At 65.8% G+C, this 20,932-nt stretch overlaps 7 protein-coding genes across 7 annotated transcripts; 1 reads left to right on the top strand and 6 right to left on the bottom strand.

Annotated features, from left to right (window-relative positions):
- Nucleotides 1-19: 19 nt before the first annotated feature.
- Nucleotides 20-2,161, bottom strand: CHLRE_07g337950v5 (uncharacterized protein). Its single transcript, XM_043064298.1, has 2 exons — nt 589-2,161; nt 20-271 (listed from the first exon to the last, which is right to left on the bottom strand). The coding sequence occupies exons 1-2, from the start codon at nt 2,132-2,134 to the stop codon at nt 204-206; spliced, it is 1,614 nt and encodes a 537-aa protein (XP_042922866.1). The 5' UTR covers nt 2,135-2,161; the 3' UTR covers nt 20-203.
- Nucleotides 2,162-2,219: 58 nt separating this feature from the next.
- CHLRE_07g337933v5 (uncharacterized protein) lies at nt 2,220-3,991 on the bottom strand. Its single transcript, XM_043064297.1, has 2 exons — nt 3,100-3,991; nt 2,220-2,753 (listed from the first exon to the last, which is right to left on the bottom strand). Exons 1-2 carry the CDS (start codon nt 3,939-3,941, stop codon nt 2,747-2,749), a joined length of 849 nt encoding a protein of 282 aa, XP_042922865.1. The 5' UTR covers nt 3,942-3,991; the 3' UTR covers nt 2,220-2,746.
- Nucleotides 3,992-4,699: 708 nt separating this feature from the next.
- Nucleotides 4,700-7,018, bottom strand: CHLRE_07g337914v5 (uncharacterized protein). Its single transcript, XM_043064296.1, has 2 exons — nt 5,463-7,018; nt 4,700-5,181 (listed from the first exon to the last, which is right to left on the bottom strand). The coding sequence occupies exon 1, from the start codon at nt 6,982-6,984 to the stop codon at nt 5,500-5,502; it is 1,485 nt and encodes a 494-aa protein (XP_042922864.1). The 5' UTR covers nt 6,985-7,018; the 3' UTR covers nt 4,700-5,181; nt 5,463-5,499.
- Nucleotides 7,019-7,150: 132 nt separating this feature from the next.
- Nucleotides 7,151-9,228, bottom strand: CHLRE_07g337900v5 (uncharacterized protein). The gene is made up of 2 exons (XM_043064295.1): nt 9,119-9,228; nt 7,151-9,050 (listed from the first exon to the last, which is right to left on the bottom strand). The coding sequence occupies exons 1-2, from the start codon at nt 9,189-9,191 to the stop codon at nt 7,939-7,941; spliced, it is 1,185 nt and encodes a 394-aa protein (XP_042922863.1). The 5' UTR covers nt 9,192-9,228; the 3' UTR covers nt 7,151-7,938.
- A 148-nt stretch (nt 9,229-9,376) lies between these two features.
- On the bottom strand, nt 9,377-15,688 carry CHLRE_07g337850v5 (uncharacterized protein). The gene is made up of 11 exons (XM_043064294.1): nt 15,385-15,688; nt 15,067-15,243; nt 14,529-14,654; nt 13,954-14,042; nt 13,650-13,755; nt 13,101-13,208; nt 12,680-12,760; nt 12,080-12,479; nt 11,679-11,890; nt 10,954-11,125; nt 9,377-10,523 (listed from the first exon to the last, which is right to left on the bottom strand). Exons 1-11 carry the CDS (start codon nt 15,409-15,411, stop codon nt 10,258-10,260), a joined length of 1,764 nt encoding a protein of 587 aa, XP_042922862.1. The 5' UTR covers nt 15,412-15,688; the 3' UTR covers nt 9,377-10,257.
- Nucleotides 15,689-15,808: 120 nt separating this feature from the next.
- On the top strand, nt 15,809-17,494 carry CHLRE_07g337800v5 (uncharacterized protein). The gene is made up of 4 exons (XM_001700029.3): nt 15,809-16,052; nt 16,181-16,282; nt 16,529-16,587; nt 16,721-17,494. Exons 1-4 carry the CDS (start codon nt 16,026-16,028, stop codon nt 17,193-17,195), a joined length of 663 nt encoding a protein of 220 aa, XP_001700081.2. The 5' UTR covers nt 15,809-16,025; the 3' UTR covers nt 17,196-17,494.
- A 32-nt stretch (nt 17,495-17,526) lies between these two features.
- Nucleotides 17,527-20,858, bottom strand: CHLRE_07g337750v5 (uncharacterized protein). Its single transcript, XM_043064293.1, has 11 exons — nt 20,834-20,858; nt 20,520-20,590; nt 20,227-20,300; nt 19,809-19,947; nt 19,535-19,639; nt 19,170-19,270; nt 18,963-19,002; nt 18,834-18,857; nt 18,588-18,635; nt 18,250-18,392; nt 17,527-18,073 (listed from the first exon to the last, which is right to left on the bottom strand). The coding sequence occupies exons 2-11, from the start codon at nt 20,586-20,588 to the stop codon at nt 17,998-18,000; spliced, it is 819 nt and encodes a 272-aa protein (XP_042922861.1). The 5' UTR covers nt 20,589-20,590; nt 20,834-20,858; the 3' UTR covers nt 17,527-17,997.
- Between the last annotated feature and the right edge of the window lie 74 nt (nt 20,859-20,932).

The following is a 20,932-nucleotide window of genomic DNA, read 5'->3' as shown; positions in this document are numbered from 1 at the left end:
AACCTCACAAACTGGCCCCAACCAATTAAGTGAATCAACTGGCAGCAAAGTACGGCTACCGCAACGCTGCCACAGCAACACTGCCTACTGACACAAGCGCACATGCCAACACGCCGGCTCCCGGCTAACCGCCGCGCGCAAACAGCCCGCACCCTTGGGACCCGGTAGCAGACCTCACCGGTTCACTCTCAGTCTCACACTCATCAGTCAGCACCTACCAGGCCACCACACACTGACAGGTTTCCAAGCCAGTCGCAGTCCCGTATAGCTCCTGCAGGGTGCAGGTCCCGAGCCATGCACTCGTACAATTGGGTGGCCCAATCAATGAATGCACGTGACATGCCCTCCCGCACAGAGTCGGGCTCGCCGGGCGGGTGGGCGGCCCCAAACTGGGGAAAGGTCAGCGGCGCGTGCTGTGTGTGGAGGAGCCGCGCGCGGCAAGTGGGGGCTTGCGCACCAGGATCAGCAGGCGAGCGCGGCGCTCTGCTGCCCCCACGCCGCCGCCGCCACCACCACCAACCACCACCACCACCTCACAGCTGCCGCCGCCAGCAGCAGGCCTGCTGCTTATCATCCGCTACTCATCACCTCCCTCTCTGCCGCTGCTGCTGCCGCTGCTGCTGCCGCTGCTGCTGCCGCTGCTACTGCCGCTGCTGCCACCGCCGGCGGCCGCCGCCTCCTGCGCCTGCTCCCGCTCCTCCCCCTCCTTGTCCTGCTCCTCCTCGCACACCCACCACACACCGAAGCCGTCCGCGTCCGCCCGCTCCTCGGACCGGAACCGAATGCCCGTCACCCACCGCAGCTCCTGCACGAACGCGGCGCGGCGCGTGGCGCGGCGGCTGCCGTCCCAGTCCCTCTCCTCCCCCTCCCCAACCTCCTCCCACCCCGCCTTGTCCACCCCCTCCACATCGCGGTACTCCTGCCGCGTGAAGGTGTCAGCAGTGGCGCTCTTCCCGGCCGCCGACATGCACAGCTCCGTCCGGCCGTTCAGCAGCATATTGCACAGCGCCCAGTCCAGCAGGAAGGGCCGCTCGTAGCGCTCGCACAGCGTTTCCATATAAGTATGTTTGACGCCTTGGTCGCTGGCGGTGGCGGCGCCGCCGGCACTGTCATCGCCACTGGCAGAGGCGGCGGCGCCGCCGGCACTACTGACATCGCCACTGGGAGAGGCGGCGGCGGCACTGCCATCGCCGGGGTGGGCGGCGCGGCGGCCGCTGCTGCCGATGCCGGCAGCCTCGGCGATGCGCGTCCGCGCGCCAGTGAGCTTTGTGAGCCGCTCTTGCCACGCGGACCTCTGCTTCAGCTCAACCATCGTGCGGCTCTGCCGGGCTGACTCATGCTCCAGCCAGTCTGCCCTGTCCTTAAGCACGCGCAGCTGCTGGAGGGCCTCGAGGTACCCGCGCGCCTCCTGCAGGATCTCCGTGCCCGCCTCCAAGGCAGCAAGAGCGCCGCCATCATCACCGCCAGTGCCGCCTTCGACCGCCGTCCGCTGCCCCCCCGGCACCTCCTGGTGCCCCCCCAGCACCCGCAACGCCTCCGGCGCCGACTCCATCACCGCCATCAGCGCCTGGCTCAAGAGCAAGAAGTCGTGGCTGATGCGGCTGCTGCTACGGCCAGTGCTGCCAGTGCTATTGCTGCTACTGCTGCTGCTGCTGCTGTTGCTGCTTGTGCTGGAGCCGCCCGCGCCCTCGTCCCTGCCACCGGCGCCCTCGCTAGCGCGGGCGCAAGCGATCTCCACCGTTTTGCAAAGCTGCAGCCCTGCCACACGCAGCCGCTCCAGAGCTGCTATGTCCCCTGCCTGGTCGGTGTCGGAAGGCTGGCGGCTGGCGGCTGGCGGGTCGCCTGGCGGCGGCGGCTCGGACGGGCCGCCTTGCTGCTGTTCGCCGCCGCCTGCTGCGCCGTCGCCGCCGGGCGACCATGCCGCTGCACGCACATTGCGCGGGTGGTGGGGAGGAGGCCCTAGGCTGCTGAGGACACGGAACGGCGCAGCTGCGGCTGCGGCTGCGGCCGGGAGCAGGGCGCTGCCGCGACCGCCGCGGTGCCGCACCAGCAGCGGCAGCTGACTCGCGGCCGCCGCGGACTGCGGACTGGCGAGCCTGATGATGAAGCTGAGGCGGCTGATGGTGGTTAGCATTTTGTTGTGAAGCAGCAGCAACAGGGAATGCAAGTGAGTAACACAGGAGAGGGTCGCTCCCGCAACTAAGGGCACGACCCGGGGGGCCGGCCATTGATCGCGCCGCGACTGCACCACACACGGCCCCGCCCAAGTGCACTGCCTCGCAGGCTCGCAGCACCATGCATGACCCGTTGCGATTGCCAACTGCATTCCGGCGTGCGCAAGTCAAACCAACGAGTGTCCACCTTTCCCGGCCTTGCTCCATGCTTACTTGCGCCTTACACGTTGCAAGTAGCGCACCACAGGCAATCAGGCCACTACTGCCCGACACCACGCCATGCACTACCCCATCGGCAGAGTGCCTCAAACCTCACAAACTGGCCCCAACCAATTAAGTGAATCAACTGGCAGCAAAGTACGGCTACCGCAACGCTGCCACAGCAACACTGCCTACTGACACAAGCGCACATGCTAACACGCCGGCTCCCGGCTAACCGCCGCGCGCAAACAGCCCGCACCCTTGGGACCCGGTAGCAGACCTCACCGGTTCACTCTCAGTCTCACACTCATCAGTCAGCACCTACCAGGCCACCACACACTGACAGGTTTCCAAGCCAGTCGCAGTCCCGTCTAGCTCCTGCAGGGTGGAGGTCCCGAGCCATGCACTCGTACAATTGGGTGGCTCAATGGATGCACGTGACATGCCCTCCCACACAGAGTCGGGCTCGCCGGGCGGGTGGGCGGCCCCAAACTGGGCATGGTTAGCGGCGCGTGCTGTGTGTGGAGGCGCCCCGGCAAGTGGGGGCTTGCGCACAGCTGCCGCCGCCAGCAGCAGGCCTGCTGCAAAACTTATCATTCGCTACTCATCAACTCCCTCTCTGCCGCTGCTGCTGCCGCTGCTGCTGCCGCTGCTGCCACCGCCGGCGGCCGCCGCCTCCTGCTCCCGCTCCTCCCCCTCCATTTCCTCCTCCTCGCACACCCACCACACATCGAAGCCGTCCGCGTCCGCCCGCTCCTCGGACCGGAACCGAATGCCCGTCACCCACCGCAGCTCCTGCACGAACGCGGCGCGGCGCGTGGCGCGGCGGCTGCCGTCCCAGTCCCTCTCCTCCCCCTCCGCAAGCACCTCCCCCCCCGTCCAGTCCCGTCCCTCCACATAGCTGTACTCCTGCCGCGTGAGGGTGTCAGCAGTGGCGCGCTCGCCGGCCGCCGACATGCACAGCTCCGTCCGGCCGTTCAGCAGCATATTGCACAGCGCCCAGTCCAGCAGGAAGGGCCGCTCGTAGCGCTCGCACAGCGTTTCCATATAAGTATGTTTGACGCCTTGGTCGCTGGCGGTGGCGGCGCCGCCGGCACTGTCATCGCCACTGGCAGAGGCGGCGGCGGCGCCGCCGGCACTACTGACATCGCCACTGGGAGAGGCGGCGGCGGCACTGCCATCGCCGGGGTGGGCGGCGCGGCGGCCGCCGCTGCCAATGCCGGCAGCCTCGGCGATGCGCGTCCGCGCGCCAGTGAGCTTTGTGAGCCGCTCTTGCCACGCGGACCTCTGCTTCAGCCCGATCATCGTGCGGCTCAGCCACGCAGACACATGCTGCAGCTGTGCCACGTCGTCCTTGAGCACGCGCAGCTGCTGGAGGGCCTCGAGGTACCCGCGCGCCTCCTCCAGGATCTCCGTGCCCACCTCCCAGGCAGCAAGAGCGCCGCCGCTATCACCGCCGCCGCCACCGCCAGTGCCGCCTTTGCCCGCCATCCCCAGCGTCTCCAGCACCTCCTGGTGCCCCCCCAGCACCCGCAACGCCTCCGGCACTGACATCAACACCGCCATCAGCGCCTGGCTCAAGAGCAAGTAGTCGTGGCTGCTGTGGCTGCTGCTACGGCCAGTGCTGCTGGTGCTACTGCTGCTGTTGCTGCTTGTGCTACTGCTGCTGCTGTTATTGTTGCTGGTGGTGGTGTTGGTGCTGGAGCCACCCGCGCCCTCGTCCCTGCCACCGGCGCCCTCGCTAGCGCGGGCGCAAACGATTTCAAACGCTTCGCGCCCAGCTGCAGCCCCGCCGCACGCAGCCGCTCCAGAGCTGCTATGTCCCCTGCCTGGTCGGTGTCGGAAGGCTGGCGGCTGGCGGCTGGCGGGTCGCCTGGCGGCGGCGGCTCGGACGGGCCGCCTTGCTGCTGTTCGCCGCCGCCTGCTGCGCCGCCGCCGCTGGGCGGCCGTGCCGCTGCACGCACATTGCGCGGGTGGTGGGGAGGAGGCCCTAGGCTGCTGAGGACACGGAACGGCGCAGCTGCGGCTGCGGCTGCGGCCGGGAGCAGGGCGCTGCCGCGACCGCCGCGGTGCCGCACCAGCAGCGGCAGCTGACTCGCGGCCGCCGCGGACTGGCGAGCCTGATGATGCAGTTGCGTCGGCTGATGGTGGATAGCATTTTGTTGTGAAGCAGAAGCAACAGGGAAAGTGAGTAACAGAGGAGCGGGTCGCTCCCGCAACTAGGGCACGACCCGAGGGGCCGGCCATTGATCGCGCCGCATGCCCTGGAGCCGCCGCGACTGCAGTACCACACACGGCCCCGCCCAAGCGCCCCGCCCCGCAGGCACGCAGCACCATTACATGTTCCATAAACCAACCGCATTCCGGCGAGCGGCAAGTCACACCAACGAGCGTCCGCCCTGACCGGCCTTGCTCCATGCTTGCGCCTAGCTTACACGGTGCAAGTAGCGCACCACAGGTAATCTGGCCAGTATTGCCCGACACCACGCCATGCACGCACTACGCCATCGTCAGGCGTGCCCCAAAGCGCCCCCAATCAACCCAGTGAATCAACTGGCAGCAAAGTACGGCTACCGCCACGCTGCCGCAGCAACACTGCCTACTGACGCAAGCGCACATGTATACCGACACGCCGACACGCCGGCTTCCGGCTAACCGCCGCGCGCAAACAGCCCGCATCCTTGGGGCCTGGTAGCAGACCTCACCGGTTCCGGTTCACTCTCAGTCTCACTCTCATCAGTCAGCACCTACCAGGCCACCACACAATGACAGGTGTCCGAGCCAGTCGCAGTCCGCCCCATAGCTCCTGCAGGGTGGAGGTCCCGAGCCATGCACTCGTACAATTAGGTGGCCCAATGAAGACACGTGACATGCCGTCATGCCCTCCCACACAGAGTCGGGCTCGCCGGGCGGGTGGGCGGCCCCCCCCTCAAACTGGGCATGGTCAGCGGCGCGTGCTGTGTGTGGAGGAGCAGCTGCGCGCGGCAAATGGGGGCTTGCGCACCAGGATCAGCAGGCAAGCGCGAAGCTCTGCTGCCCCCACGCCGCCGCCGCCACCACCACCAGCCACCACCACCACCACCTCACAGCTGCCGCCGCCAGCAGGCCTGCTGCTTATCATTCCCTACTCATCGCCTCCCTCTCTGCCGCTGCTGCTGCGGCTGCTGCCACCGCCGGCGGCCGCCGCCTCCTGCTCCTGCTCCTGCTCCTGCTCCTCCCCCTCCTTATCCTCCTCCTCGCACACCCACCACACATTGTAGCCGTCCGCGTCCGCCCGCTCCTCGGACCGGAACCGAATGCCCGTCACCCACCGCAGCTCCTGCACGAACGCGGCGCGGCGCGCGGCGCGGCGGCTGCCGTCCCAGTCCCTCTCCTCCCCCTCCCCAACCTCCTCCCACCCCGCCTGGTCCACCCCCTCCACATCGCGGTACTCGTGCCGCGTGAAGGCGTCAGCAGTGGCGCGCTCGCCGGCCGCCGACATGCATAGCTCCGTGCGGCCGTTCAGCAGCATGTTCTGCAGCGCCCAGTCCAGCAGGAAGGGCCGCTCGTAGCGCTCGCACAGCGTTTCCAAGTCATAAACAGGGTTGACACCTTCGCCGCCGCCATCGCCACCGCCAGAGGCGGCGGCGGCGCCGCCATCGCCACCGGCAGCGGCGGCAGCGCCGCTGCCGCCATCGCCGGGGTGGGCGGCGCGGCGGCCGCCGCTGCCAATGCCGGCAGCCTCGGCGATGCGCGTCCGCGCGCCGCTGAGCTTTACGAGCCGCTCCAGCCACGCGGACCTCTGGTCCAGCCGGTCCGCCCTGTCCTTAAGCACGCGCACCCCCTGGAGGGCCTCGAGGTACCCGCGCGCCTCCTGCAGGATCTCCGTGCCCGCCTCCCAGGCAGCAAGAGCGCCGCCATCACCGCCGCCGCCACCGCCAGTGCCGCCTTCGCCCGCCGCCGTCTGCTTCACCCCCAGCACCTCCTGCTGCCCCCCCAGCACCCGCAACGCCTCCGGCGCCGACTCCAACACCGCCATCAGCGCCTCACCCAAGAGCACCCGGTCGTGGCTGCGGCTGCGGCTGCTGCTACTACGGCCAGTGCTGCCAGTGCTACTGCTGCTACTGCTGCTGCTGCTGCTGCTGCTGCTGTTGCTGCTGTTGCTGCTTGTGCTGGAGCCGCCCGCGCCCTCGTCCCTGCCACCGGCGCCCTCGCTAGCGCGGGCGCTGACGATCTCCACCGTTTCGCAAAGCTTCAGCCATGCCGCACGCAGCCGCTCCAGAGCTGCTGTGTCCCCTGGCTGGTCGGTGTCAGTAGGCTGGCGGCTGGCGGCTGGCGGGTCGCCTGGCGGCGGCGGCTCGGACGGGCCGCCTTGCTGCTGTTCGCCGCCGCCTGCTGCGCCGTCGCCGCCGGGCGGCCGTGCCGCTGCACGCACATTGCGCGGGTGATGGGGAGGAGGCGCTAGGCGGCTGAGGACACGGAACGGCGCAGCTGCGGCTGCGGCCGGGAGCAGGGCGCTGCTGCGACCGCCGCGGTGCCGCACCAGCAGCGGCAGCTGACTCGCGGCTGCCGCGGACTGCGGACTGGCGAGCCTGATGATGCAGTTGCGTCGACTGATGGTGGTTAGCATTTTGTTGTGAAGCAGAAGCATCAGGGAAAGTGAGTAACAGAGGAGCGGGTCGCTCCCGCAACTAGGGCACGACCCGAGGGGCCGGCCATTGATCGCGCCGCATGCCCTGGAGCCGCCGCGACTGCAGTACCACACACGGCCCCGCCCAAGCGCCCCGCCCCGCAGGCACGCAGCACCATTACATGTTCCATAAACCAACCGCATTCCGGCGAGCGGCAAGTCACACCAACGAGCGTCCGCCCTGACCGGCCTTGCTCCATGCTTGCGCCTAGCTTACACGGTGCAAGTAGCGCACCACAGGTAATCTGGCCAGTATTGCCCGACACCACGCCATGCACGCACTACGCCATCGTCAGGCGTGCCCCAAAGCGCCCCCAATCAACCCAGTGAATCAACTGGCAGCAAAGTACGGCTACCGCAACGCTGCCGCAGCAACACTGCCTACTGACGCAAGTGCACAAGCCGACACGCCCGCTCCCGGCTAACCGCCGCGCGCAAACAGCCCGCACCCTTGGGGCCTGGTAGCAGACCTCACCGGTTCACTCTCAGTCTCACTCTCATCAGTCAGCACCTTCCAGGCCACCACACAATGACATACAGGTTTGCAAGACGGTCGCAGTCCCGTCTAGCTCCTGCTGCAGGGTGGATGTCCCAAGCCATGCACTCGTACAATTGGGTGGCCCAATGAATGCACGTGACATGCCCTCCCACACAGAGTCTGGCTCGCCGGGCGGGTGGGCGGCCCCCCCCTCAAACTGGGCATGGTCAGCGGCGCGTGCTGTGTGTGGAGGAGCAGCTGCGCGCGGCAAGTGGGGGCTTGCGCACCAGGATTAGCAGGCGAGCGCGGCGCTCTGCTGCCCCCACGCCGCCGCCGCCGCCGCCACCACCACCAGCCACCACCACCACCACCTCACAGCTGCCGCCGCCAGCAGCAGGCCTGCTGCTTATCATTCCCTACTCATCACCTCCCTCTCTGCCGCTGCTGCTGCCGCTGCTACTGCCGCTGCTGCCACCGCCGGCGGCCACCGCCTCCTGCTCCTGCTCCCCCGCCTCCTTGTCCTCCTCCTCGCACACCCACCACACATCGTAGCCGTCCGCGTCCGCCCGCTCCTCGGACCGGAACCGAATGCCCGTCACCCACCGCAGCTCCTGCACGAACGCGGCGCGGCGCGTGGCGCGGCGGCTGCCGTCCCAGTCCCTCTCCTCCCCCTCCGCAAGCACCTCCCCCCCCGTCCAGTCCCGCCCCTCCACATAGCTGTACTCCTGCCGCGTGAGGGTGTCAGCGGTGGCGCGCTCGCCGGCCGCCGACATGCACAGCTCTGTCCGGCCGTTCAGCAGCATGTTGACCAGCGCCCAGTCTAGCAGGAGGGGCCGCTCGTAGCGCTTGCACAGCGTTTCCACGTCCACATAAACAGGGTTGACACCTTCGCCGCCGCCATCACCACCGGCAGCGGCAGAGGCGCCGTTGCCGCCATCGCCGGGGTGGGCGGCGCGGCGGCCGCCGCTGCCAATGCCGGCAGCCTCGGCGATGCGCGTCCGCGCGCCGCTGAGCTTTACGAGCCGCTCCAGCCACGCGGACCTCTGGTCCAGCCGGTCCGCCCTGTCCTTGAGCACGCGCACCTGCTGGAGGGCCTCGAGGTACCCGCGCACCTCCTGCAGGATCTCCGTGCCCACCTCCCAGGCAGTAAGAGCGCCGCCATCATCATCGCCATCACCGCCATTGTCGCCTTCGCCCGCCGCTGTCTCCTGCCCCCCCAGCACCTCCTGCTGCCCCCCCAGCACCCGCAACGCCTCCGGCGCCGACTCCAACACCGCCATCAGCGCCTCACCCAAGAGCACCCGGTCGTGGCTGCGGCTGCTGCTACTACGGCCAGTGCTGCCAGTGCTATTGCTGCTACTGCTGCTGCTGCTGCTGCTGCTGTTGCTGCTGTTGCTGCTTGTGCTGGAGCCACCCGCGCCCTCGTCCCTGCCACCGGCGCCCTCGCTAGCGCGGGCGCTGACGATCTCCACCGTTTCGCAAAGCTTCAGCCATGCCGCACGCAGCCGCTCCAGAGCTGCTGTGTCCCCTGGCTGGTCGGTATCGGAAGGCTGGCGGCTGGCGGCTGGCGGGTCGCCTGGCGGCGGCGGCTCGGACGGGCCGCCTTGCTGCTGTTCGCCGCCGCCTGCTGCGCCGTCGCCGCCGGGCGGCCATGCCGCTGCACGCACATTGCGCGGGTGGTGGGGAGGAGGCGCTAGGCTGCTGAGGACACGGAACGGCGGGGCTGCGGCTGCGGCTGCGGCCGGGAGCAGGGCGCTGCTGCGGCCGCCGCGGTGCCGCACCAGCAGCGGCAGCTGACTCGCGGCTGCCGCGGACTGCGGACTGGCGAGCCTGATGATGCAGTTGCGTCGGCTGATGGTGGTTAGCATTTTGTTGTGAAAGCAGAAGCATCAGGGAAAGTGAGTAACAGAGGAGCGGGTCGCTCCCGCAACTAGGGCACGACCCGAGGGGCCGGCCATTGATCGCGCCGCATGCCCTGGAGCCGCGAAACCACACACGGCCCCGCCCAAGTGCGTGCCCCGACCCGCAGGCTCGCAGCAGCAGCACTGCACGTACCCCCAGGAATCCCCAGTCCCCAGCCTCAGCCTACACACTGCTGGCTCAGGCCAACACAAGCCAAATGCAGCGGCTGCCACGACCACGCCGCCAGCCCACGTCACCAGCTGTGCCCTGCACTCCTGCCCACACGCCCGCTCCTTTCCTCCCACACACCCCGCACGGACGGACGCACGGACGGTCGTCCCCCTCTGCACCCACCAAATGCACCTCGCGCTCACTGTCACGTTCACGTCCTCGACAATGCTTTACTTGCCACACCAGGTCCAGCTTGATGTCAGTGCTGGTGCCGTTCACTCCACGGCGCCACCGATTGGGGGCCACTGTCACGCAACATGCTTACTGGCATGCATGAGGTGATCACGAGTATGATCAAGGTACTTAAGGGACTCGCTCGTACCAACACACTAGGGACACACATAGAAACAAAATGGCACGTGCGCGCACCATGCCTGTGCAATGATCACGGCACCGCGCCGTGCGTGCGGTACGCATGTCACTCACCGCAATCGCCCCTACTGCTGCAACCCTACCACACCAACTCACCTCACCCGGTAACCCCACGGATACTTACACGCTGCTGCTGCTGCTGCTTCTTTCGCACACCCCTTCCGCTCCGCACCCACCACGCACCATTCGCCGGTCCTCTCCCCCGAGGCAGCTGCAGCCGCCGCCGCCGCCTACAGGCCCTGCCCCTTCGCCGCCGCCAGCAGCCCCACCTTCTCAGCCGACCGCCGGCCTCCTCCTCCTCCTCCTCCTCCCCCTAGCAGCAGCCCGGCGCTGATGCCGTGCCCGCTGCGGTCGTTGCCGCTGCCGGCGCCCTCGTCATCCGACGAGGCGCCGCTAGCCAGGCCGCTGCGGCCGCGGCCGCCGCCACCTCCGCCGTGGTTGCTGTGCGCCTCCTGCACCTTGTCCTCGTCACAGAAGCTGTCCTCCAGCGGCTTGCCTGGTGTTGCGGGTGGTGGCGGTGGGGTTTGCACGGGTCAGTACAGAAAAGTGTAGAAGTGGTAGCGCAGTAGACAGCAGGTGGGGGGTTGCAAAGATTGGTACAAGGGAAGTGTAGCGAAGTAGACAGGGGGCGTAGGAGTGCGCCGGGGGGCGGATGTCTCTATGTTGCTCGGGGCGAGGAGGAAGTGAGGAGGGGCACGGCTAGGCAGGTTGCGGTGTGAGTGTGTGTGTACGTGTATGTGCGCGCACGCATGAGTGAGGGCAGCAGGGGCACACCACTACACACACCGCGTCACGCCACTGCCACACCAGTACCACAGCCCCGTCCCTTCCCAACGCCCAAGCGGCACGCGCCAGCCCCCACCCTCAGCCAGCCAGCAGCCCCCGCCGCGCGGCTCGTATCGCATCGTTCGCATAGCCCCTCTCACCCGCTGGCTCCGGCAGGCTGAGCATGGCTGCGCTGCCCGCCGCCAGCAGCGCCGCCGCCACCACCAGCGGTGCCCACAGCGCCAGGTCCAGCAGCGCCCCCGCGGCGTAGGTGGTGACGAAGGAGGACACACGGCCCACGGCGTTGAGGAGCCCGAAGCCGGAGGAGCGCAGCTGCGCGTGTGCGGGCGGAGTGGGGGAAAAGCGGGATGAGGGCGGGGTGCGAGGTGGTGGGAGTAAACAGGGTTCTCAAATGTGGGTGTTCCAAGGTCGTGTGCTCATAGTACACACACACTCGTCGCCTGCTAACCCCCGCACAGCACCCCTCTGCTTCTTGTCCTTTCTCCAGCATACGGTAGTTGTTGGAATGTTATGAGCTTTGGTCTTATGTGACATGGAGAACTTTGCATGGCGAGACCGTTGCGGACGCGAGAGGAGTCAACGACAATTAAGCAAGCCAATGTTAGTGGACTCTATGATGTAACGCGCCTATAAGACTACACCGGGCGGATGCCTGCGCCAAACACCGCATGTAATTTCCAACAATAGTGAAACGGTGCCACCGACGCCTGCCCCTCCCCCTCCCCTCTCCCACCCCCCGCCCCCCGGCGAGCTCTCCAGTGGACGCCGTCGGTCATCGGTACGCGCACTCCTCCGCCTGCTGTGTACTTCGCTACACTTCTCTGTGCCAATCTTTGCAACCGCTTCCCTCCTTGCCCCCACTCACGCTGGTGGGGTAGAGCTCCGCGCTGATCATGTCAAGACTGTTCCAGCCGCCCACCGACACGCCGTTGAACACGCACGCCGCCAGCAGCGGCCAGGGCCCGGAGGCGGGCGCGGCGGCGAAGGCCAGCGCGCACACGCAGGCGCCGGCCATGCAGGCGCAGGCGGTCAGGCGGCGACCCAGCCGGTCCACCAGGTAGATGGAGGCCAGGTTGCCTGGGGCGGGGGATGGGCGTGTGTGTGTGTGTGTGTGTGCGTGTGTGTGTGTGTGTGTGTGTGCGTGTGTGCGTGTGTTGTTCATGATGTGGCAAGAAGTGAAGTTGTAGCCAGGCACACTGGGGAGCATTTGTTCGTTCCAATCCTAAAGAAATCAAGTGTTGCCCCCGCAGCCCACCCGCAGCTCACCCGGCAGGTTGGCCATCGCCACCGCAAAGGTCTGGCCGTACACGGAGCCGCCGGTGGCGCCGCGCGCCTCGAAGTAGCGCGGCACCCACAGCACGGTGCAGTACCAGCCGCCGCACAGCCCGATCCACCCCACGCCCAGCGCCAGCGTCTGCCCGCGCAGCGGCGGGCTCAGCAGCGCCGTCAGCACGCCCCACGCCCGCCCCAGCACGGCGCTGGTCCATGTGCCAAGGCGGCGTGTGGCGGAGAGGGAGGCGGCGGCGCCTGCGGCGCCGCTGCTGCTGCCGCCCGAGGTGGCGGGGGTGTAGCTGGGGAGCAGGCTCTCCGTGTCGCCGGCGGCGTCGCGCGCGTGCGGGTGCCCGGCGGCGTCTGTGGTAAGGGCCGCCTTGTGCGTCAGGATGTCCTGTAGGAGTAGCAGCGGCCGCAGTGGTAGTGGTGGATACGGCAGTAAAGTGAACAGTGATCAGATACCCTGTCCACCTACGCTACCACCGCTCACGTGTATGGATTAGCAGCCTGAGGCATCGCGCACGGCAGTAATCATCGGTATGTGACCCGTTGTGTTTCCACCCCACCCCAACCCCAACCCCAGCCCCGCCTCGCCTGGTCTCTGTGGTGGAAGGAGGGGATGATGAAGTCCTCCGGCAGCTGGGTGCCGTTGAGGCGCGCCGCCCGCATCAGCACCTGCGGTCGGGCAGGAGGTTAACTCTGAAGTCTGAACCAATCCCATAAGGTCGGGCAGTGGGGGAGGAGGGGCCTCAGGCGGGCGCCGCAATACCCAAGCAGTACTTTTCAAGCATCACCCCAACACCTCACGCTTCCCGTTCCCCGCCGGTTGCATCTGCCCGCCGAACGCGCAAACACTAAAAACATACCCGTACACCACCTGAGCGGCTGGCCATGCACCCAGGAACCCATGGACCCTTTCCTCCCAATCCTCGCCGCGCTCGTCTCGTCCCTCCCTCCACCGTGCAGCCCTCCTCCTACGGCCCCCCCCCCCCGGTCCCCCGCCACCCGCCCCCACCTGCCCCGCCTCGCGGCCGCGGCCCATGACGGAGAGGTAGCGCGGGCTCTCCGGCACCAGCGCCGCCAGCAGCGCCGCGGCGGTGGCGGCAGGCAACGAGGCCACCAGCTGCAAGAGGCGTGGAGGGGAGCGGGAAGCAGGTCTGAGAGACAGGTCAGGGCGAGCATTCAGGTGACGTATGGCCATTGAAGACTATGAATGGAACGGTAGTCGTTCCCGCTCCAAACTCTGCTGCGAAGCCGCATGGCACAAGCGCGCCAGGCCACGGCAATTTCCAACCGCGCGGACACTGTCCCTCTTGCCGTACCGGCCGCAACCTCACAAGCCCCAGCCCCTCCTCCCTCCTCCCTCCTCCCTCCTCCCTCCTCCCTCCTCCCTCCTCCCTCCTCCCTCCTCCCTCCTCCCTCCTCCCTCCTCCCTCCTCCCTCCTCGCTCCTCCCTCCTCCCTTTTTCGCCCCCCCCTCGCATATGCGGCTGCAGTTTCTCCTTGCAGCGCGACTGTTTCCTTACGGGATTGATTAACAGTGAACCTCCTCCGCCCCCCCTCACCACGAACGCCCTCCAGCCCAGTCGCGGGATGATCAGCCAGCCCATGGCGGCCGAGTAGAGCGACCCCACCATCCAGAACGAGGCCAGCATGGCCATGAACTTGCCGCTGTGTGGGGAGGCGGAAGGAGAGGAGGGGCGGAGGGCAAGGAGGGAGGGAGAGGAGGAACAGCGTGAGGTCAGTGAGAGCAAGGGACAGCGGACCCACACACCAGGTCGAAGTGGGTGGTCTGGGTGTGCGAAGGGGGGGAGAGGTTTGTGTTCCGCCGCCTCCGCCTCCGCCTCCGCCTGCTCGGCCCGGCCTCACCGGGTGTTAGGCGGGCAGAACTCGGACATGAGCGCGAACACCACGGGCATGGAGCCGCCCACACCCAGGCCCGCAAGCAGCCGCAGGACCTGTGCGCGTGAGAGAGAGTGTGTGCGTGTGTGCATGTGTGAGTGTGTGTGTGTGTGCGTGTGTGTGAGTGTGTGTTAAAGAGCACAAGGAAAACATTGCGCAAAGACAGAGTATGCAATGCAGCACAGCGAGTGTGTGAGACTGTGTGTGCGGACGGGAAAGGGGAGGACGTGGGTGGAGGGTGCTGGCCTGGCTCGCCCACGCTCTGGACGACTTTCGGTCTTGGCTTGGTCCTGACTCGGTCTCAGTCTCAGTCTCAGCCAGTCCCAACCCGTCACAAGCAGAACTGACAAATCGTGCTTGCCGCCCTCAGCTGCCGCTTCACCCGCCCCCTCCTCCTGTTCGCTTCTCCATCGACGTGGCTTCGCTTCGCTCCTCGTCCTCCGCCTTCTCCTTCTCACCCCCTCGGCGCCCTTTCACTCCTTCCTCTGCCCTCCCTCACAGCCCCCCCCCCCGCCTGCAAGCCCCCCGCGCTCCTCCCTCACCATGAGCTGTCCCAGGCTTGTGGCGGCTGCCGACAGGCCGCCAAAGATGGCGTTGATGGCCAGCGCCGCCACCAGTGAGCGCTTGCGACCCACAACGTCGCCAATCAGGCCCCACAGCAGCCCGCCCTAGAGGCGCCGAGCGCCGACCCAGATGGGGAAAGGAAGGGGGTTGGCAGCAGGGGGCGGCCAGCGGGTGGCGGAATCAAGGCGCGCGTGACGGCAGGAGGGTAGAGGAGCGGAGAGGAGGGCAGGGGAGGGGGCAGCAGGGGGCTGGGGTGTGCCGACAGCGGGAAACACTGTGCTGTTAGTGAGGTGTTGCAGGCCAGGTGCCCAGTCCTGATGCCTCCGCGGCCTCCGCGCGCACCGCTGCAGCTCTGTACGCCGCTACACCCCTGCGCCGTGGCGCCGGCGTCCCTGCCCTGGCGCGCATCCAGCACGCAAGCCGCCTCCTCCTACGTTGCGGGCCAACCCATTTTCCCCACAAACACACAGCCTCAAACGCAGCTCAAACTCTGATCTTCTATCAATTAATGCTCACCAGAAACATCCCTACGAAAATGCAGGCGTTGAGCGCGCCGGTGCGGTGCGGCGTGAGGTTCAGCTCCGTCTCCGCGGCGGTGCCCAGCAGGCCCACCGACAGGATTTCCACCGCGTCCGCGGCGTTTGCCAGCCCGCACACAACGAGCACCATCCATTGGAAAGGCCCCGTACCGACCTACGAGGTGCAAGAGCGCAAGGCGTGGGCCAGGCGGGTTACAGGCGGCCAGCACGCGTGGCTGCAGCCTCTGCCAGCTGGTTCCGCAGCGTTGGCCAAAAGGTCTCCCACGGTTTCCGGACCCCGTCGTGTGCAGCTCACATGACTCAGGGCGTCCTCCAGCGACATCGCGGTCGGGCCGAAGCGCGGAAAAGACTCAAGTTGCAGAGAGTGCATGCGAGTCCAATTCCGCTTCCACTACACTCTAGTACTAGGCGCACGATGCTTGCAAATTGCAACACCCATATGGCGCCATCAAGCGGAAGCGGGTATCAATATGCTCTGCAAGGAAGCTTGTGTCCAACGGCTTGTCGAGCGGGGCAACGTTGTGTAGCCAGAGTGAATACTGTAAGCTATTCACGGGTACCAGGTTGATACTCGTTGTAGATGTAGGCGAGTTATGGATGTCTGTAACCGTTTGCGCTCCGTCTTCTCGTTGCCAGATGGAATGAGGCATGCCACAATGTTGGCTTTCATACACCGCTGGTATCATAGCAAAATAGCTCTATTTACATTTCTTTCATATCGTTACTGCAACTGGATAGCGACACAGTAATGACGCAGTTTACTGCACACACTCATGAATGAGCCGCTGCTGAACTCATTAGACGCATCATTGAAACATCGAGCTATATCACACAGGATCAACGACATTTGAGCCGGCAATCAGTGAAACCAGTAATTTGGACCGGCTTTGCACGATTGCCTTCCGCGGCCGTGGTAGATAGCATAACAAAGCAGCCATGGGTGGCATGGAGTTCATCGGCCGGGTAGGCGACCGGGCTCCGGCTACCATCAGCCTGCAATCTTGGCCCCCAGAGCCCGTCACTTGCAGTCGCCACCGCCACGAACGCTTCTGACGCTAGCGTGCCCCCCCCCCCGCGCACCCCGGCAACAGGTGGTGTCCAACCGTATGCAAAAGACGGTGGTGGTGGCTGTGAGCTACGTGGTGTGGGTACCCAAGTACAAAGTGTACCAAAAGCGCGTTGCGCGGCACAAGGTGCGCGTGCCGAGGGATGTGCCCTGCGTTGCCAGCAAGGACGTACAGCAGGCATTGCTGCTAGTTTCTGAAAGGAGTTCAACACGAGGGCGCAATGGTGAGAGCGCCAGTGGCGCTTGCACGGTGGCGTACGGCCGCCCGACCGGGCGCCCGTACGTTAGACGTCGGAGCAGTATCTCGCAGTTGCCGCAGGCGCCATGGCTCCGGACACTGACCTGCGTCTTTGTCTCTTGATCTCGGCTGCAGGCACGAGATGAATCACAAGCGAGCGTCATTGGCGACATCGTGCGGATACGCAAGTCCCGGTGAGCGCGGCGCCCAACAATTTACTAAGCAGAACTCTGGGCCCGCGGCCAACCCCTACAGCACTGCCCAAACTCATCATACGCCCGCAACCCACGTTGGCCTGCACCTCCCGTCCGCATCTCCCGTCTGCAGGAAGTTTTCTCGCGAGGTGTCGTACTCAGTGGTAGACACGCTGCGGAAAGCGCACGTGTACGACCCGGCGGCGGCGGCGGCGCTGGTGGCCACACGTGATGCGGCGCGCGCCGCCGCGGCCGCGTCGACAGGGACACGGGCAGGGGCAGCAGCAGCGGGCGAGGGGCAAGCGGCGCAACTAGAAGGGGCGGGCTTTGCCGCCTCCGGCGTAGCCACGTCAAGCGCGGGAGGTCGCTCAGACCCCTGGGTTGCGGAGGCGGCGCGGCGGCTGGATGCGTCGGCGGCGCGGCTGGCGGCGCTGCGGGAGCTGTACGAGAAGGAGGTTGGGCCGGGCGTGCCACTAAGCGGGGCGGTGCTGGCAGTGGCCAACTCGGGGCCGGGCGGGACGGGCAGCGTACGGGGCAAGGCGGCGGCGGCGGCGGCGGGGGCGGCAGAGGGCCCGGGTGATGCGAAGGCACAGCAGGACAAGCAGTGAGCCGCGCGGCTGGCGTAGTTGTCGTGGCGGATTGATGTTAGGCAGGTTGCTAGGTAGGATGGCGGCAGGCTGGTGCGGATGTAGGTCCGCGGGCTTCAATTGTGCTGATGGGAGGCGGTGCCAGCTCCAGGGACAGGGCGTGAGCCTGGCTGGCAAGGCACGATAGACATGTTATGCCAGGAGCATACTGACCGGGGGCAACTTAGGGTAAGAATGTGACACAATTACATGGCCTGTTGCTCACACGACGAAGACTTGAGCTGCGGCATGCACCCGTGCAAGTTCATCACGTGCAATCGGGGTGCCATTATTGCACCCATGAATGTCATTCATAGACACCGAAGTTATCTGGCCTTGTGAAAGGTCACGGTGGCACGTCTCGTCAGTTGGATCACACACGCTATGATACATAGACCATGACCGTGACTCAGCTCCAAAATCGCTCTTGTTGTGGCACGCATATGCGGTGGCATGCAATCGTACGCTGCACGTGAAGTCATCGGGCTGCACCCATATGTACGGGTGTGCGCACGCAGATGCATACAATAGCAAGGTGCTGCAATGCGCACGCACCATGGCAGCTTGCAGGCATCAAGGGATAAAGGGTCACGCGCTTGCCTCAAGCACGACAAAGCTTGTCACTGCCTGCAGGTTCTCAGACTCACACCCACACATAAACGCACGGGCAAGCGCACACGCAGGCAGCTATGCAGCACCGCTTGCACTCACCACCAGCCCACCACCATTACACACACGGCTACAGTTTTGTTGTGCTCATACAATCACCAGGAGCTGCAACATTTCACTTGGCGTTCATGCGCTTAGCCATGTCCTTGACCTGCCAGCCGCCGTCCTCGTCGTAGGTGAAGTCGTAATGCCTGTAGGGCCGTGTGCGTGTGGTGGGGGGGCGGTCATTGTTCGCCATGCATCTATCGGCCCGCCGCTCCGCTAGCAAACCCAGACGGGCCCCAGCCTGTACCAACGACGACCCGCCCCAGTGTGCCAGCAGGCTGCGGCCTTTAACACCCCGCCGCACCCAACTCACTACACTCACCCGTCTCGCTTCAGCCCCGACCACGGCACCACCTGCCACACGATGGTGCCCGCCATGCCCAGCGCGTCCGCCGCGTCGTGGAAGGCCGCGAACACCTGCCCGCGCTTGCCGGCGTAGTCAGCCGCCTTGCAGCAGCCGTACTCCTGCGAATGTGGCAATGGGGTGGTAGGGGTGGGGCGAGGCATGATTGTGCATGGACACACGCAACACAGTACTGAACGGATGAGCAGGCCATTGATGGCGGCCCCACTCGCGCTGCTGTCTGCACACTGAGAGGAAGTGCACAAGGCAGATGGAAGCGAGGTGGAGGAGAGCAAGAGGGGCAACTCCATCCGCACCTCCATGACCACCGGCTTGTTGTAGGCGTGCGCCAGCTTGGTGCGGTCCTGTGCGCGCGCGTGTGTGTGTTTAAGAAGGCAAAGAAATTGCGCCCAGACGACGCTGGAGCTACTGTGTGTGTGTGTGTGTGTGTGTGTGTGTGTGTGTGTATATGTGTGTGTGTGTGTGTGTGTGTGTGTGTGAGTTTGAGTGTGTGTGTGTTGGCTCATGGATGCCTGCTTGGCTCAACACAATACGGCACTCACCGTGATAAAGTTGTCAATTACGAACTGCGGGGGAGGTGAGGGTTTGCAGGAGCACACGCTACATGTCAGGTGTGTGGTGACCTCTAGCCCACACATGCCTTACATGTGCCCTCGCTCTACCCAGCGCACCTGGTACTGCCAGAAGGGCACGTTCCAGTTGTCAGGATACCTGCGACCGGCGAGTCAGTGTGTAGGGACCCGTGAGGGACCCGTGGATGAATGGGGTAATAGCCTCATAGGGCTCCCCAAATACAACACATACAACACTGCTTGAGCTAGTTGACTGCAAGCATGCATCAATTGCCCTTGACCCATGGACATGGCCCAACAACGTACACATGCAAGGTCATGTAGTCCACATCCGGACACTTGATGTTCTGGTCGAAGTCCACGCCCTTCATGCCGTTGTTCAGCCAGTTGTGCTCCGGTGCCGTGGACTGCGCGGCCGGGGCGCAGCGGGATTAGACGCGTCACAGCAGCCGCGCCAGCCCATACGCGGGTCTCGGAACGCGCACAGCACATACTGCATCAGGCCGGCTTGGCCGCACACTGCCAGCACCACACGGCCAGCGCCAAGCCCAAAACCCGTACACGCACAGCCTAACTAGACAGATGTCACACACACACACACACACACACACACACACACACACACACACACACACACACACACACACACACACACACACACACTCGCTCACCAGGTAGGGGCCGTTGGTGCGGTAGCCCTCCTCCCCGGTGGTGACCATGTGGTTGGGGTCCAGCGACTTGAGCAGCGTGGCGGCGCGGCACAGCCACTGGTTTACCTGGCAGGGTGACACAGATGGAGGAATTTAATAGCTAGGAGCCTGAAACTCTAGCGAAAAACTGCTGAACCTGCCGGGCCCAATCAAAGTGCTCGGTATGCAGACACAGGCGGTATGCAAATGCGTTCGTGCATACGCCGCCCCTGCCACCCACTAGCCCAGCACCCACCAGCCGCCCCACGAGCTGCCCGCGGCCGATGGTGACGCCCTGGTCGCCGAACTGCGTGGGCGCCTTGGGGCTGAGCTCGAACAGGTCGGTGGTGTGCGGCTCGTTGGCCAGCTCCCAGGCCAGGATGGTGGGATCGTCCCTGCAGGGGGTGGGGTGGGGGCAGGGGCGTGCGTTGGAAACGAAATGAATTGACTCGCTAAGAGCTGTGTGCACGAGCGTGTGGGCGTGCGTCTGAGTGCTTCAGGGAACCCTGGATTGCTTGTGTTATGGGGGAAACAGAACGAGTGCGCGCTCGGATACGCGTAGGCGTGTGTGCATGTGGTGTGAGACTGACCCACGATGCAGCGTTGAGCCTCAGGGAGGTGAGTCGCGGCAGCAACCGGCAACCAACCGGCGGCAGCTGACAGCTCGCACTCACTTGTAGTACATGCCGGTTATGGGGTTCCAGTGGTTGATCACGCTCGTGACGAAAGAGACGTAGTGGGCCCACACCTGCGCGCCAGGGTCAGGCCATGCCGGGTGCTACGGTGCCCAGGGCGGGGGCATGTGCCGCGGCTTGAGTCCCTGAAACCCGCGGTGCCGTACCAGCACCCAGAGCTAACCCCCACGGCACGTGCCCCTCGGAACCACCACCTATCACAGCACTTGCCCGCCGCGCGCCTGGGGCCCCTTGGCCTGGCCCGTCACACCCATGGCAGCACGCATACCTACCTGTGAGGAGGCGTAGAAGTACTCCCGGGCCCAGCCGGTGCCTAGCGAGTTGTCCACATAGAACTGCATGCCTGCGGGGCGAAAGGCAACATCAGGCAACACGGTGGTATGAGAGAGCGGCCGGAAGTACCGCTGGGGTCCGGAAGGCTGACGACATGCGATACGCCGACAGTCCCGACACACACATGACTGCAGCGGGGACTGCATGCAGCGGGATGGCACCGTGGCGCGCGGTAAGGCACATGGCACGCCCCCCCCCGCTTGAGTCACAGCGCCCCGCACACCCACACACACCACGAGTGTCGCGCACTCACCTGTGAGGTCGGGCTCAAAGTTGACAAAGGGGAAAATGACCCGCACGCCGTACTTCTTCGCGTTGGCGATGACCACGTCCAGCCGGCGGAAGGAGCTGC

The sequence above is a fragment of the Chlamydomonas reinhardtii genome, chromosome 7 (assembly GCF_000002595.2).
Source record: "Chlamydomonas reinhardtii strain CC-503 cw92 mt+ chromosome 7, whole genome shotgun sequence".
NCBI classification, from domain to species: Eukaryota; Viridiplantae; Chlorophyta; class Chlorophyceae; order Chlamydomonadales; family Chlamydomonadaceae; genus Chlamydomonas; species Chlamydomonas reinhardtii.
The sequence above is the reverse complement of the archived record's forward strand: the minus strand, read 5'-3'. Positions and strand labels throughout refer to the sequence as shown.

Coding starts and splice junctions, on each gene's coding strand:
- CHLRE_07g337933v5 (XM_043064297.1), bottom strand. CDS start 3,941: ATGGCGGTGTTGATGTCAGTGCCGGAGGCGTTGCGGGTGCTGGGGGGG.
- CHLRE_07g337914v5 (XM_043064296.1), bottom strand. CDS start 6,984: ATGCTAACCACCATCAGTCGACGCAACTGCATCATCAGGCTCGCCAGT.
- CHLRE_07g337900v5 (XM_043064295.1), bottom strand. CDS start 9,191: ATGTGCGTGCAGCGGCATGGCCGCCCGGCGGCGACGGCGCAGCAGGCG. Junction 9,051..9,118: donor GAACAGCAGCAAGGCGGCCC/GTCCGAGCCGCC, acceptor CCGACCAGCCAG/GGGACACAGCAGCTCTGGAG.
- CHLRE_07g337800v5 (XM_001700029.3), top strand. CDS start 16,026: ATGGGTGGCATGGAGTTCATCGGCCGG. Junction 16,053..16,180: donor GCATGGAGTTCATCGGCCGG/GTAGGCGACCGG, acceptor CCCCGGCAACAG/GTGGTGTCCAACCGTATGCA. Junction 16,588..16,720: donor GTGCGGATACGCAAGTCCCG/GTGAGCGCGGCG, acceptor TCCCGTCTGCAG/GAAGTTTTCTCGCGAGGTGT.
- CHLRE_07g337750v5 (XM_043064293.1), bottom strand. CDS start 20,588: ATGCAGTTCTATGTGGACAACTCGCTAGGCACCGGCTGGGCCCGGGAG. Junction 20,301..20,519: donor ACTTCTACGCCTCCTCACAG/GTAGGTATGCGT, acceptor CCTGGCGCGCAG/GTGTGGGCCCACTACGTCTC. Junction 18,636..18,833: donor TAATTGACAACTTTATCACG/GTGAGTGCCGTA, acceptor GCGCGCGCACAG/GACCGCACCAAGCTGGCGCA.
- CHLRE_07g337850v5 (XM_043064294.1), bottom strand. CDS start 15,411: ATGTCGCTGGAGGACGCCCTGAGTCAT. Junction 13,209..13,649: donor TGGGCTGGAGGGCGTTCGTG/GTGAGGGGGGGC, acceptor CGCCTCTTGCAG/CTGGTGGCCTCGTTGCCTGC. Junction 11,126..11,678: donor CGGAGCTCTACCCCACCAGC/GTGAGTGGGGGC, acceptor GCACACGCGCAG/CTGCGCTCCTCCGGCTTCGG.
- CHLRE_07g337950v5 (XM_043064298.1), bottom strand. CDS start 2,134: ATGCTAACCACCATCAGCCGCCTCAGCTTCATCATCAGGCTCGCCAGT. Junction 272..588: donor CAGCAGCGGCAGAGAGGGAG/GTGATGAGTAGC, acceptor TGCACCCTGCAG/GAGCTATACGGGACTGCGAC.